Source organism: Amblyomma mixtum, chromosome 5 (genome assembly GCF_055824585.1).
Source record: "Amblyomma mixtum isolate Tamu chromosome 5, ASM5582458v1, whole genome shotgun sequence".
NCBI classification, from domain to species: domain Eukaryota; kingdom Metazoa; phylum Arthropoda; class Arachnida; order Ixodida; family Ixodidae; genus Amblyomma; species Amblyomma mixtum.
This window is the reverse complement of record NC_143016.1, coordinates 162,180,004-162,195,421: the sequence shown is the minus strand read 5'-3', so window position 1 is coordinate 162,195,421 and position 15,418 is coordinate 162,180,004. Positions and strand designations below refer to the sequence as shown.

Below are 15,418 nucleotides of genomic sequence, written 5' to 3'. Positions count from 1 at the left end.
AAACCAAGCATTGAGTATAAATATATCGGCAAATACGTGTTCTAAGACAATTCTGCTTTTTTTCTGCCCGAAATATGACTTGCCAGAGAAAAAATAACGTAGAAGATAAATAGCGACAGCGACAACACACTGAAACTTTTATACCTGAGCCCGCGTACGTCCTCAGTTACACAGTGCGGTTGACCGACCCTCCGTAGCCAATTTCCGCAAGCGGTTTTTCTCGCACCGCAAAGTGTCGGCGAAATGACACGAAAGTCGCCATCGCTGGGTGAATACATCATCGGAGCGAGCGCCAAGGCCTGTATAAATGTCGCCCGGTGTCTCTTTGTGCGTACTTTATCTGCATGACCATGTCAGATGCTTACCTTAGTAGGGCCTATAAAGGAGTAGGAATCTGTGTAAGCTGCTCCGCGCGTGATAGACTACGCGATGTACGCCGTGTGAAGGCGTCGTGCTAGCCGCTCGGTTGCTCTGCCTTGCCTTCTCTCCAGACAAGAGAGTTCGGCCGCAGTAGAGAGAACGCCTTTCGTCGCCCGGAACTAGCTCGCACGATAAGTCGGTCATACGCTGCCTCTCTCATCCTGGACAACCATCTTATGTGTGTGGACCCATTCAGAGAACAAGGGGATTGGGCCCCCACACGCATGACGTATAGGCAGTGCGTGGTAACATACGATTCCTTCCCTTCTTCCTTTTACCCCCTACCCTCACGACGTAGTTCCGGTGTCGACCCAGGTATGAAAAAGCAGCTTCACTTGTCTACGATTCGTAACTTCATAACCTTCCTTCATAATCTTGATAGCCGTCACAAAATTCGCAATAACCATCTTTTATTCACACACACAAAAGCTGAAAAATGCAAATCTAGATGCTCCATTGACCAGCATGTGCAAATGCACGGAAAACAGCTGTCGCAATGAGCGACGGTATCTTTCGGCTGGCCTGTAGTACCCTGTCGCGAAGCCGGATTTGAAAAGCTTACCTTGGACACTGCCAAGCTCCGCTTCGCAGCACGCTCGAAACACTTAACTCCCTTTGGACCAAACACCAAGCACCTCGTGCGCAGCTCAAACTAGCTAATCGCTTCTCACCCTCGGCTTCCGATTTCAAGCGTGACTCGCGCCCCCACTGTGCCTCATCATAACAAATGCACAAGCTCCAGTTACCCCATCTACAGCTCACCTGAGAACAAATGTATGATATAAGGCATCACCAACCCCCGAACTGTCTTCTAATCGAAAATCCTTGGCAATGCCCACTAAGTTCCAGGAAACTAGCGACCGGTCTTTTAACGGCCAGCACTTTTGCACTCACACGCAGGGCCCTCAAGTTTGCCGAAATGACGCACTCGAGGCAGTACCATGGTGTTCACAAATGCGAGGTTCTTTTAAGGGCCACTGAGGACAAAATGTATCCAATCTTTGCACTAAGGAATTTGATTGTTTGGCTTTTTCGTGCCCTTGTTGATGCTTAGAATAATGATCCATTTTGAGGAATTTTTCCGCTGTCCAGAAAAATTCTACGCTATAGCTCGGCCTAAAAGTAATCTTCCCTGGCTTTCACGGATAGTCAAGAATTATCACTTAAATTACAGAACATTTCATGCATATGTATGCTACAAACTGTCTGGACAAATTACGGCCTTTGGTGTACGATACTTGTTAGACTGCGGACGTTTAGAAAAGGTGTAGAACAACGAAAAAAAATAAAAGAAAGCGAATGCATCTCCACTATCTCATCGTATGTGCGCTGGGCACAAGCATAGTATTATTTGGTTTGACGCAATTCGCATCGCTGCGTATCGGTGACGTCCCATACGCGATGCCCATCGACGTAATCGCATGCTGTCAGCACACAGTTTTCGTTGGACGATCTATGCGGCATTGAACAATCAAATTTATTTCTTCATTTTTTCGTGTTCAGTTCCCAATGTTAGGATGTCGACCTATAAAACGAACGGAGCAGTTTAAGAGTGAAAACAGCCGTCAGGTTAATAGTCCCGCATGAGATACGAGTTCATGTTAGTCGTTGATGTCGGTGTTTCCTTAGCTTTCATTCTGTAGTGTATTATTGTTGAATAATGTTAAAACTGGATTTTTAATAACTTTTTTTTAACGCGTACACTCAGGTACCGACGGCGGCAAACTTCTGCCACATGACGCACTTTATTGAAATACGGGGTGGAGTACAAAAGCAAAAATGCAGATATGCACAAGTAGTCCGTGGCGTGTACTATACTTCAGCCATCATTAATTTCTACGAAGAGCAAAGGAGAAAGAAATAGATACTATGCAATAACACAAAGACGAGTTCATGGATTGCTTCATCTACTGCAGGAAAAAGGTGCCTAAATACGCATTTTTTCGGTCCGAAGTGAGAGAATTGGCGGCTATCGCAAAGAACAGCAGCAGACGTATTTTCTGCTTACGGAATTGCAATATTGAAATTGGAGGACACACTTAAGCTCCGCCCTAACGATGACGCGATACCGTTAATGCGTTATTGCCCACGTATGTGGAATTGCTCATTTTTTACATTGATATCTCCCTAGGAGTCCTCATACCACTGCTGGCACAGTGGTGCAGCGTTTAAGCAATTGAAAATTTCCTGCTAGAGCCCGTCAACCCTAAATCCGTCCACGTGAAAATAGACAAACGTGCTGTGAGGTCCCTTCGCGGAAAGCTCAAGAGTAGAAGGGCAGTCGTACTAAGAAAGGAAGGCTTTCATTGCGTGCTCCATTACTACTCTAATAGCACAGTGTAGGAAACGAAGGGATACGCGGTAGGGTTCCATTGGATGTCGGTTGCAGCAGCGAGCCTGGGGAGCAAGCACCAGGCAAATGCCGCCTGTAAGATCATCAGCGATCATGGCGCTGATCTGCCGCCTGTCGCTTCTCTTGACAAATGAGCTTGCAGCGAGGTATAATGAAAGCGCTGTAGGGTTTCTTTATGATCGCTTTGCCAACCTGCCGTCGCCACTGACGCCGCAGCGACTCAAAGCGGGAAGCAAGCATGCATTCCAAAGCGCTGCTAGTACTGTACTACGAATTTATGATAAGCTCCCAAGGACGTAAAATTCAGCCCGGTGGCACAACTGAGTGCGCACAGAAATGTTGAACATCTTATATTAACATACGTGCGACATGACAGGAGCTAGAGTCGTTTTGCCGAGACATATTCCCCCTACAGAAGCGCGTGTATTTCGAATCGCGGCTTCTGCTTTTGAAGACTATTTCTGTACCTTATATCGAAGTGCAGCTGTGTGCGGTCATCCGCAGCTGTCAAGCTTCCGTGGAGCACTTAACACGCTACACTGTTTTCCGGTGTGCAGCTTGAATTCTTTACAAGATTGAATTCAGAGGCGGCGCATTATATATTGACCCCAGAAAAGCTGTATTAATAATGGGTTGCGTTAGCACGCGGCTTCAATAAATTTGCGCAACCGTGCGTATTTATTTGAGCACTTTAACAAAACGAGGATCAAAGCCGTAGTTCGCTGGCGTGGAAGTATTGCCCGGTAAGATAAAAAAATTCACAAAAGAAGCAGTCATGGTATTTTATTAAAGCGCAACGTCCAATTCCATTCCCACACGAAGAGAATTCCGTTGCGGCTCAGTGACGATCGTGTTGTAGACGCCAATTTTGGCGTACTGTGATTGCCGCTCAATCTTGAAATAAAAAATACTGTGGGGCCGTGTGTTCAGCACCGCTTGAAGCACTTAATCATCGTGATAATACACAATGTTGGCGGCTGTAGCGCGGTTTTACAAAATATGCGTATGGTTCCTGCATCGAACGACGCATTCTGATCAGCGTCGATTAGAATATATTATGCGGAACAGTTCTGAAAAAAAAAAACTAAACGTCATGCGCATGACATCATGGAAGTCATATTTTACCGGGAAGGGGTCAATAGTTAGTATGGAATGTAATAGTACGTTTCGCCGCAGAACATCACTTTTGCTTGCTTTGCGCAATGTTCCTTGCCAAATTAAAATTGCCACTTACTTCACCTGTATTCGAATGGCACAATTAGGTAACGTAAGGAGCAGTTATTTTTTTTTATTTCCGTCACATGGGCTGTTGTTTACTTTTCGTTCCAGTGTAGGCCAGCCATAAAGCTGAGCTCGTGTGCATTTGTGTCTACCTCTTGTCATGCACTTAAGCGCAGTATATTATTCTTTTTTTTAATAATAATTCTTTATTGCGCCAAATATTTAAAAAAATGTACAGAAATCCGGCCTGCCAAAGCTTCATAGGGCTTGAGCGGCAGAGCCCGACAGGCAGCGGAACCGCGCAGACATACACACAGGCAAAAAAAAAGCACATTCAAAATAACGGACATCAAATTAGTATGACGGTGAGAACAAAATAGACACAAGACTCATGTTACATGAAGGAAAAAAAATCCTCATCAGATTAAATCGCAAGGAAGAAAAACCAAAGTGGCATAACAATACCTCAGATCAGTGCAATAAATACAGCAGTAACCAATGACATCACAAGATTTACTTGTCAGGTGGTAAAGCACATGCATGATGTCGTAAACCCTCTAATTAATGTATCGCAGCATATTTTTTATTTTGTATTTAGTTTTTGCCCGGCGAACACTTGGAGGTAACCTGTTAAAGTGAAAGGGAACGTATTAATCTCTTAAACGCCTTCCATATCTTGTAGACCGTCGGGGAATACAAAAAGGTTCCTTCGGTCGAAGAGACCGTGTGGGAACATACGGAATCTTATAGTCACTAAGCCAAAAATGTTTTAGGACGATCGTTTCCATCAAAAGGCGATCAAAATCAGGTAGAGAAAATACCTTAAAGAGATCAGAATTGGAGGGAAGGCCTAAATCATAGCCGATATTTTTTAATAAAGATCGTTGGAGAGAATTAATCCTGCACTTCCAGCGAACTGCACAGTGACCATAAATCGTTATGCCATAGCGCAGTATGCTATAACCAAGGGCGTTTACGATAACTTTGCGTATTGAAAGCGGCATGTAGTACCTGATGTTGTAAAGCACACAGGAGACGGTTCGGAGCTTTTTACAAACGTGGGACAAGTGATCATTCCATGAAAGAGCACTGTCAAAGTATAATCCTAGGTATTTCACTGTATTTGTATAGCTCAAGGGTACACATTGACATTGGGAACAATCAGATCCGTGCAAGAAAAGGTGATGGTTTAAATCTACCTTCTTCATCGGGCTGTGAAAGCATATAAGCTGAGTCTTAGAGCTGTTAACTTTAATTAGGTTGTTTCAGAACCAGTCCATAGAAATTATTGTTGCAGCTTGAAGAGAAGAAATTGAGTCAGAGTAGTTCGGTGACTGGGTTAAAAGTACAGTATCGTCAGCGTACTGGTACAGGCCTACAGGAACAAAGTTTGAAAGGTCATTCACGTAGACGTTAAATAACAGGGGACTAATTATAGAACCTTGCAGGACGCCAGCTTTAATTAACAAAGAAGCGCTCTTTGCCCGGCCAATGGAGATATATTGCGTTCTCTGCAGTAAAAAATTTTCCAAAAGCGAAAGAAACGCTCCACGGAAGCCTAACTTGGACAGTTTACACAATAACACACTGTGACACACGCTGTCAAAAGCCTTGCTGACATCCAGAAACAGTGCACACACCACTTGGTTACGTTCAAAAGATCGATTTAACATGTCAGAAAAATCCTCCAAAAGCATTTCCGTCCCTTTACCTTGTACAAAACCATATTGACACGGTGACAGGATTTTGTGCTTATCTAAAAAACTTGTCATTGTAAACAGCAGATGTTTTTCTAATATTTGAGTCAAACAGGGCAAGACTGAAATAGGACGATAATTCTCATACCTATTACGTGCACCACCTTTGTGAATTGGGGTAACTATAGCCGCTTTCATGTTCACCGGGATCATGCCGCTTGAGATAATGCTGTTGAACAGCGACAGCAACACGCCTTTAAGTATGTCGAACAAGGTTCGCAAATCATCAACTGAAATGCCATCTATTCCCACAGATCTATTGCGTTTAAGACCAAAAATAATTGAACAGAGGTCATCCTCACTTAGAAAAGGTAGGTGTGCAGATTCAACTGTGCTGTTCTTCAGAGTACAAAATAAGGGATTCTGTTGCGCACTGCCCGAAACTTGCGAGAAGAACCTGTTGAATTCATTAGCTATTTTTTCTTCATCAGTGCCGAAATACGAGACAAAATCTTTGCCATCATTGCCACGCCTTTTGACACCTCGTAGATTGTTAATCAAAGACCACGTTTTTCTAGTATCAGAGCCTGCATTCTTGAACTTGTTACGAAAATGTACTCTTTTAGCCTGACGAATCATTGCGTTTACTTTATTTCTTGCAACCTTAAACTTGGACCGTAGCTGGATAGATGCAGGTGCCCTTTTCGACTGGGCCCAGAGCAAATCTTTTTCTTTTATAGCTGATAGTATATTTAAGGTCATCCATGAGTTTTCTTTATTGCGCTGCCTGATTTCAACCACGCGAGTAGCAGCTTTCTTAAACTCTTGTAATAGCTCAACAAGCTTATCATAAATGTCTTTCGGGGGCACGTTTTCCAAGAACACTTCCCAATCGTATTCCGATGCCAGTCGGTAAAAGATTTTGGGATCGCAGATGGAAATTTCTTTTTTACCGCTATCTGCTCTTGGAGGGTTCGATTTCCGGGCTAAAGAACAACAGACAAAGTAGTGGTCTGACAGCTTTGCTTCGACGATAGCAGATTGTACGGCACAATTCGGAGCTCTTATATTTATGTGGTCGATGCAAGAGACGACAAGTTGCCCTGACAGAAATTCTTCTCGCGTAGCTTTCTGGATAGTTGGTTGCAGTCCCCATTTTGATAACAGATCAAGATAATCTGAGACCAGAGCCCTAGAAGGGCGAAAGGTATCTATGTTAACATCGCCTATAACACAGATATAATCTTCATGCGAGTAGGCTGAGAGGGCGTTGTCAAATTCGGCCAAAAAGAGCCTGCCATTGAAGCAGGGGGGTCGGTATACTGAAAAGAGTATCAGAGAGAGAGCTGGCGTGCTCAAACGCAATGCTACTACTTCTGCTTGCTGGAAGTCAGAATTTAGCTCTGTTACAGTCCAACTGTCTCTCACAAAAACTGCGACGCCACCCCCTTTTCTAGCAGGTCGGGTACAGGAAATTGCTTGGTAACCTGGTATTGCATACTGATTGAAAATATCGGCTGAAATATTGATTTCCGTCAGTACAAATACGTCAAATGTAGAACAAGAAGGTGAAGTTAGTGCCATGAATTCATCCCAGTGCTTTCGGATACTGCGGATATTAACGTGCGTCGCGCAAAAAGCAGGTTGTGCGTCACTTGTGAAAAATTTTGTTACTTCGGAAAATGTTGTACATGCAAGGAATTCGAGATCACTCATGCTCAGCAGATCTTATCCAGGTCAGACATCTTCTCAATGCGGATAACAGTCTTGACTTCTTCTGATTTCTTGGCCAGAACTTTGCCGTTACGTGTCCAAACAAATTTGTACTGCTTTTCTTTTCCCTTAGACCTGGCCAATCGGAAAAGCTCCTTGTTTGTCCGTGTCAAATTTTCGTTGAAATACAGCCGAGGGTGAGACTCATCCGTAGGTAAATCGCGAAGCTTTTTCTGTAGAGCAAGCCATACTTCTTTAGACGCCACGTCACGCATCTGAACAAGGATAGGGGGAGACGAACTGTCCTTTTTCGGCAGTCTGTGTATTGAAGTGACTGTATTCGCTTCAAATTCTGGAAACTCTAGTGTCTGAGCTAGATCGCCCATGAAAGAAACCAAATTCTCATTAGGGTTGGTTGGGAGGCCATGTATTTCAAAGTTGCATCGCCTGCTGTACTGTTCAAGATCATTAACTGCGCACCTTGATTGATCCAGCAGCTCAGCTTGAGCGACAACAGTCTCAGAAAGTGATTCCACTCGGGCATGTAGCTGGGTTAACTCAGCTTGGTTCGCTTCTAGGGTAGACATGACAGAGTCATATTTATTAGAAAGGAACTCAATTGACGTTTGGATTTCAGTGACGGTTTCAGCCATCTTTTCACCTGTTGCCTTAAATTGGAGCAGTTCCTCCACTTTAGTTGTGAGAGCTTCAACCGTAACTCTCGGTTGGTCAAGTTTGCTGTTAACTGCAGAGAATTCATGACCAAAAGAAACGTCACTATCATCCGAGTCTGAGTGATTGCTTGCACTGGATTCGCATGATGGGCATGTCCAGGTTTCACGCTTAGCAGTCGACATTTTTGAAAAAGCATTTTTCGTGATAGCAGAACAGCTCTTTCCAAAGTGGTAGCTACTTTTGCAACGAGAACAAGTCAAACACTTTCCGTCCACGGGTTTGGAACAAGCAGAACATGTAACAGGCATTTTTGCAGTCAGCGGCGAAAAAAATATACAATATATCCAGTTTCAGCAATTGGCAAATCAAACTCACCTGCCAAGAGCGAGAAGCAGGGTTAGACAAAGAAGCGGATTGCCGCTGACTGCGATGATGCCTGGGTGTTGACGGTTTATATAGCTGTTGGCAGACACCACGTGATCCTCCACCCGGCTTCTTGCATCCGGGTACTTTGGGCTTGTCGGCTGCACGTGGATGATAACCGACCAGGTGGACGCATGCGCAACGGGATAGTCCTGGTGGCAGCGTCCGAGATCGCCGTGCATGCGCAGCCGCCCCTTGATGATCGCGGTACACCTGATCGGCCTGCCAAGAGCGAGAAGCTAAGGTAACTTACTACTTGGCTTACTAACTTACTACCTGGCTAAGGTAACTTACTACTTTCCGTAACGCAAGGACGCTTGCTGCAAGAAAACAATCAAGTTAATTGACTCATATACCTTATTTTCAATAGAGTTTCTCTCAACACCATATCCACACAAAAACCTGCATTTAAGCAATACATATCCTTTAATGCAAGCTGGAGAAATACCTTGAGGTGTAATGGTCGGGGTCAATGCACGTTAACGAATCCCACGTGGTCGATATTTCCGGAGCCCTTCACTACGGCGTCCCTCATAGCCTGAGTCGCTTTCGCACGTTAAACCCCCCCAAACCAAACAAATGAAACCAGCATAGTTGCCACATACGCTTCTTGCCACTTTTTATTCATAACAGGTAATATAACAGTTTAATCATAACAAAATTTATATAGTGTTAGTTTCTACCATTATAATAGCATCCATTCTTGCTCCTATAAACATAAAAATATTATTACGTGGCGGTAAGCCGATGAATACAGCACGACATGACAGATGGCTATGGCACGATTTAATAGCGGAGGGTATGGCCCATAGAGTTTTTTACTATTGCCTAGAGGGAAAGCTGGTAGCCCGTCTAGGGAGTTTGCATGGAGATCCCTCGAGACCGCTTCAGCCACCATGGGCGCTCAAAGCATCATGGGGCGGTGAGCTACTTGTTGCGGAACTTCAACTTCCAAAAAACAATGCAAAAATAAATGCTATTTGATTATCAAGAATGTCCTAACGTTCAATATCCTGTCTGTAAATTGCAACAAACGAGCAGAAAAGCATTTAAGTTCAAAGTTCGCCCAAATTAAGGGATGGCTAGCTCTCCTATTGGCCAAGCAATGAACACTACAAAAGGTAATAATTCGTAATTAACAGGCGCACTTTTAAAAGTAAATATATTTAAAAAAAATGTTGTTGCTTAAACACTATAAGAGGTTTTTAATGGCATTTCAGAAAAGTGAGACCTTTTATTGGCGTCATGTGTCGTCGCGTTTTCACTACTATGAGTTTTGCACACTGCGTTCGCGCGAAAGTCGTCTGCGCACACACGAACAGCGTTTTCGGAATGAAACATCTTAGTAGTGCCACTCCGTGCTCCCGAAAAATTACGACTGTGCCGCAACATGTAGCTCACCGCCCCATGATGCTTTGAGCGTCCATGGTGGCTGAAGTGCAGCGCCGCCAGCTTTCCATCTAGGTAATAGTAAGAAACTCTATGGTATGGCCTGAGCGCTCTGGCCCCCGCTGGCCCGCACCACTGACCACTTCGTCGTTTTCTAGACCGTGACACGACTCTTTCCAGCAGTTTCCCACTTCGCATTCATTCGATCTGTTTCTTAAGTTACCCGCGGGGTGACCAATTACTCCGCACTACAGCATCTCCCATTATCGTCACGATCACTTATCCTAATATATAGATTTAAGTAGAACTCATGAGCTGCCTTAACTAGCTTCTTCATATGTGTAATAAGATTGCTCTGTTTGTCTCTAAGCGCATGCATGAGGTTTTTGCCTATGCCTAGTTTCCCCTTGGAGGCTTCTATACTGCCTCCGTTCTTTAGAGCATCCATGATTCTCTGCATAATATACCTCCTTAAATCCGTTACCGTAGGCTCATTGATTAACTTTAACAGCTCTGTCAATTGTATTTAATTTGCGAGGCTGGATGCTATAACGTGTAGGCCTTTCTGTAATGATATCTGTAAAACTGTAATTCAGTGCTTCAGCATTAAGGACGCTCCCCTCGGTTACAGCGGAATATACAATGTGTTTCACTTAGGACTCTACATAATTTGAAAAAATAGGATTTTTGAGTCAGTACAGCGCTTTTTTCGGCACAGTATCGTTCGCGGTGTAGTACATCCTAATATAGCTAAGGCGTGCTAACTAGCAGGTTGGCTAATTATTATTGAATCGTTAAGTTTTAAATTATTACTGTTAGGCGCCTTAATTATTGAGAGGCGTCTAGCCCACCGTAAATATTATCAATGTAAGTTTTTAGAATTTCGAAAACGCGGATAACCTCGCAGCTGTGACTCAGCAAACTTTGGCGGTTTCAGCGAGTTATGTGCACTGGAGGAGTTGCTTTGCCTGTAGGCTTCTCGAAAGCGCATGTATTTTGGGGCGATGTAGCCAAAATATTATGGGCCACAGCGCTGAGGGTAAGCGCCTTTTCGAAATTTTAAATATTGATGTGGATATTACTTACGGTGGGCTACATGCCTCTCAGTAATTAGGAAGCCTAACAGTAATAGTTAAAAAGTTAACTATTAGATATGAGCTAACCTGGTACTAGTTACTACATCTTAGCTGTATTTTAATGTACTACATCGCTGACAATCTTATGCCAAAAAAACCGCTCTTCTGACTAAAAAAAGCCTATTTTTTGAAATTGTGTAAAATCTTAGATGAAACGCCCCGTGTGTTCTGCAGCGAGATCCTGTAGATCTGTCCAATTAATGCTTCCGCTAGCTTTTTGATAGGCTTGTTACTGACTAGTTCCCTTCGCTCTCTGGGCAAATTCTGGTCAAATCCCATAACTTTGCATAGTATGGTCACTGCATCGCACTTTGCCGAGCACCTCCAAGTCCTGCACAATGGAAGGATAAGCGCGTATACGAAGAATACCACCTGATAATATTATTGTTTATGAATTTCTATTTTATGAATGCTGAGATACGTCTGTGATGTCAGTACAGGTGGACTGCACCGCAAGAGGGTCTGTATGTACACGATGGAGCTCCATTCTTAAACAAATAATTAAGTACAATTAACTAATGAAATTTTATTACATGATTTGAGAGGCATGACTACATCTCGAAATTGCAAGTTTTCAGCTTTAAAGGTTAGCTCAGCTTACTTTTTTTTTCCCTTGGCAGGTTCGAACCGTCGAACATGAAATATGCGCATTTGGAAACGCCATGAAACCGCCTTCCCAATCGCCTTTCTAATGCTGCAAATACAGATGCCGTTTGTGTATTTTATGACGTAGAAGTTCTCAAGGTGATTTAGGTGACGATATCATACGAAACAACACCTCTTGATAAATATGCAACGCAGGAAAACCAACTCAACAAGATTTTAAATACGTGAGCATGACAGCATTAGGTTCTTAGACCTGCTGTTGCGGTTTCGAAAGGACCATGCCTGTTGGATATACGAGCCCAGAGCTAACAAGCCCCCTTTGCCATTCAGATCAGCGCATTCTAAACTTGTCAAAAGAAATATCGTTCTTTCGTTCCTGTCCAATGCTCTTGACAAGTCATGCCGGCATACGTTCGAGGAGGGTTTAAACATGCAAGTTACACGTTTGCAGGGCGCGGGCTATCCGACTCACGTGATAGCTTCGGTTGCTGAAAGCTTGCATCGCAAAAGGAAGGAAGCTTCTCGCCTGAGTCATGAACAAAGAGCAGAGGACAGGAAAAAGAAAAAGGATAGTAGATACAAAGAAAAGTTGGCGGTGATACCTTACATGCTTAAGGTATCACACAACCTCAAGAAGGTGGGTCAGAGGTCTCATGTTAAGGCCGTGTTCACGGCTCCTGAGAGGCTGGGGTGATTGTGGAGAATGAGTTGCCCGGTCAAAAAGCGTAGACCCGACTGTACTATCAGACATAGGCAGACCTACGTCCATTGTCGGCTGGGGGTAGTCTACAAGATCTCCTTGTCATGCGGTAGATACTACATCGGGCAAACGGGCAGATGCCTCAACGTACGCCTAAAAGAGCATGCGAAGAAAGTCAGAGGTGGTGTCGACGGGCATCTGGCTTTGCATTGCAAGACATGTGACTGTGACCCTCCTTGCCGTCCAATTTTTGAAGATACTGTAATCTTGTACCATCACCGCGACCAACTTACCAGGGAGATTGTTGAAGCGTCGAACATCGTGCTTTCTGGACCGGGTTGTGTCAGTGAACCTTCCGTTAATTTGTCAAAAAAAAAAGAGCTTGAATATCTGGCACGATAAGTAGATGGCTGCCGAGGGGGTGTGTGTCTTGTTGATGTTATCTTCGTTCCTGTTCTTTGTTGCCTTTCTGGACATGTGTATATATGCTCCTGATATTGCAATAAACCGTCTGTTGATAGCGCTTGTCTGTGTCTCCTCGCTTGTCCTGTCTTCTCGTGTGCGCTATTTTTTTCCCTTAAGTATTAAATACGTCATTACTTGCAATTCGTTCGCATTTCCGATCCAGAAAATACCGACGCCGCTCACGTATTTTGGAACGTATAAGCAGTTAACATGATGTAGACGACAAATCTACACCACTTTATAAATATGTATGCCGGAAAAAGGTTTCAACGAGATTTTATATGCTTAATTTTTGCACTCAGTATCTAACCGCGCAGCAGTTAAAGAAAATTAAAAAAAAAAACTGGGCTCACGTTTGATTTCTTAACATAATCTTGCTTCCAAAAGGGGAACAAGAAAACGATTAGCTAATTTAGCAATTAAGTATGTTTTATTCAGCTCTATTACGTACATACTGTCCGCTTCACTCTACAATCCGCCTGCACAGACTGCACCGATGTATCCCTCACAGTTTTCTAAATGAAAGTCTGCAAACGTTAAAAAAAATCGCCCTGTTGTTCAGTTTTATACTCACCATTTAGACTGTTCTAGGTCCAGATCAGGTTCCGCCGTTTACAAAAAACGATATTTACGATCTGTAAATTGTCTTGTTTTTCGAATTCTGCTACTAACTCCCCAATTCCTATTCCAAGAGGCTACGCAGTAGTCATCCCACTGCGTGGTCTGCTGCCTGCTTCTTGCCTGAATTTGCAATGAGCTAACACTAGTCGCTATGAAGTCGCGATTGTATACGCCTCATATGTCTTCCTAATCTCCCTAAGCCCTTCGATATCCAATTTAATATCTTGTAGTACTTCATGCCGCACTTATACGCTAGCCTTACTGAATGAGGTTTCAGCGTTAAACGTTCACAGGTTCAGTTTCCAGTCGCATACTGTCTGTAGACAAAAATTCTTAGCCTCTTCTGCTGTGTCACAGGTCTCCGCTGTCTTGGCGAGTTGCTCCGCGGCCGTTGGGGATCGAGGACCGGAGCTTAAATACGGGGTAATTGCCAAGTACAACACCAGGGCGACAAAATACTTTTCGGTTCATTGATTTATTGCGGCTTAATGTCCCGAAGCAACTCAGGCTATGAGGGACGCCGTAGCGAAGGGCTCCGGAAATGTCGACCATCTGGGGGTCTTTAACGTGCACAGAGATCGCACAGCACACGGGCCTCTAGAATTTCGCATTCATCGAAATTCGGCCACCGCGGCCGGGATCGAACCAGCGTCATTCGGGTCAGCAGCCGAGCTCCGGAGCCACTGAGCCACCGCGGCGGGTTAACGGGACCAAATACAGTTCTGGCGATAGAGTGGGGTTGTGGACTCTGGTCACCGGTATCAGGCCGCACCTCTTGCCTCGTTATTCAATTCCACTGACATTCAGAATATTTTATTCGGTGGGGAATCCCGCTGCACCGAGATTTCAATCGCGGTCCTCTTGCAAGCTATGCAGATGTTTTACCTCTATGGCCTCGTTGAACAAGTATCAGATATTTATCGGGAAGCGTAGAACGCTGGAAATCTCGCTAAGAAGTCGATATTATTTCAGTTTCCCATTTGTAGTGATTCGAGCGATTCTGAGTTCACAGCCGGCGCATATAATTTGACCGACTACAGGTTCACATGCAAGGTGTGCTGTGCTGATTGGAACGTGGAGCGTATTGCATGCAAAAGGGACACGTGTACGCAGCGAGGCTTGCCGCCCTTTCCTGACTTCTTTTTGGTGTTGCTGCTCCCTCTGACAGGAGGAGTACAAGATGCGTGCACACTGGGCGAGCCTGGTCCTGGTTGTCCACTGCTGGCTGCTGCTGTTCATCCTCCTCTCCACCTCGGCGGCAGACTCGACGACGCTCAACAGCGCCGGCCAGAGCATACACGACATCAAGGGCGTGCCACATGTGAGCATCCTTCCACGGCATTAAGGAATGAATGAATTGATTTATGAATAAATTTGGAGGCTATTAGTAAAAGTGAAGCTAAACTACACTATCGGCGAAGCTGACAGGTATTCTATGAGGTAGGTAAGCGTCAAAAAAAAAAACAGAGACGAACACAAGGCGAGAGGACGACGAACAAACACAGAAGAGCGTGTGTGTCGTCGTCCTCTCGCCTTGTGTTCGTCTCTCTTTTTTTGGCGCTTCCTATCTCAAAGGATGTATAGCCAACTAGCCCAGCACCAAGTTTTACTGACATGCATGTTTACGGCAAACAAATCACGTTTCGAAGCAATGCTGGTGAACATTTGTTAAATAAATATTGCAGCAAGGAGATCAGTACCTTAGGCACTATTGGAGATGGAGAAAGAAAGAGGACATGTGGAGGCATCGTCTCTATTTGAAGGAAGCCTACTGTGGCCCGCGTGTGCGGGGCTTGAAGCATGCGACCACCCTGTGTTCTTTGTGCCCTTCTACTCTTCAGTTAATTGCGCTATTCGTTCACTCAACTTCCGGAAGGAGGTGACTACCTTAACTTATGTTTCCAAATGTTTTGAATTGCGAATTTTGAAGCCATCTCTTTAAGCTGTCTGAAGGACGGGTGACTCACCGCTTCAATTCCTGACTGTTAATCGTTTCTCT

General features: G+C 44.3%; 1 protein-coding gene across 1 annotated transcript in view; it reads left to right on the top strand.

The window, feature by feature from the left end:
• Window positions 1-15,418, top strand: part of LOC149344344 (uncharacterized) — a 78,856-nt gene that overhangs the window by 21,728 nt on the left and 41,710 nt on the right. Inside the window, exon 2 of the mRNA XM_089542607.1 lies at window positions 14,588-14,740. Coding sequence (XP_089398733.1) covers window positions 14,600-14,740 — 141 coding nt within the window. The 5' untranslated portion in view covers window positions 14,588-14,599. The remainder of the gene's footprint in view (window positions 1-14,587; window positions 14,741-15,418) is intronic.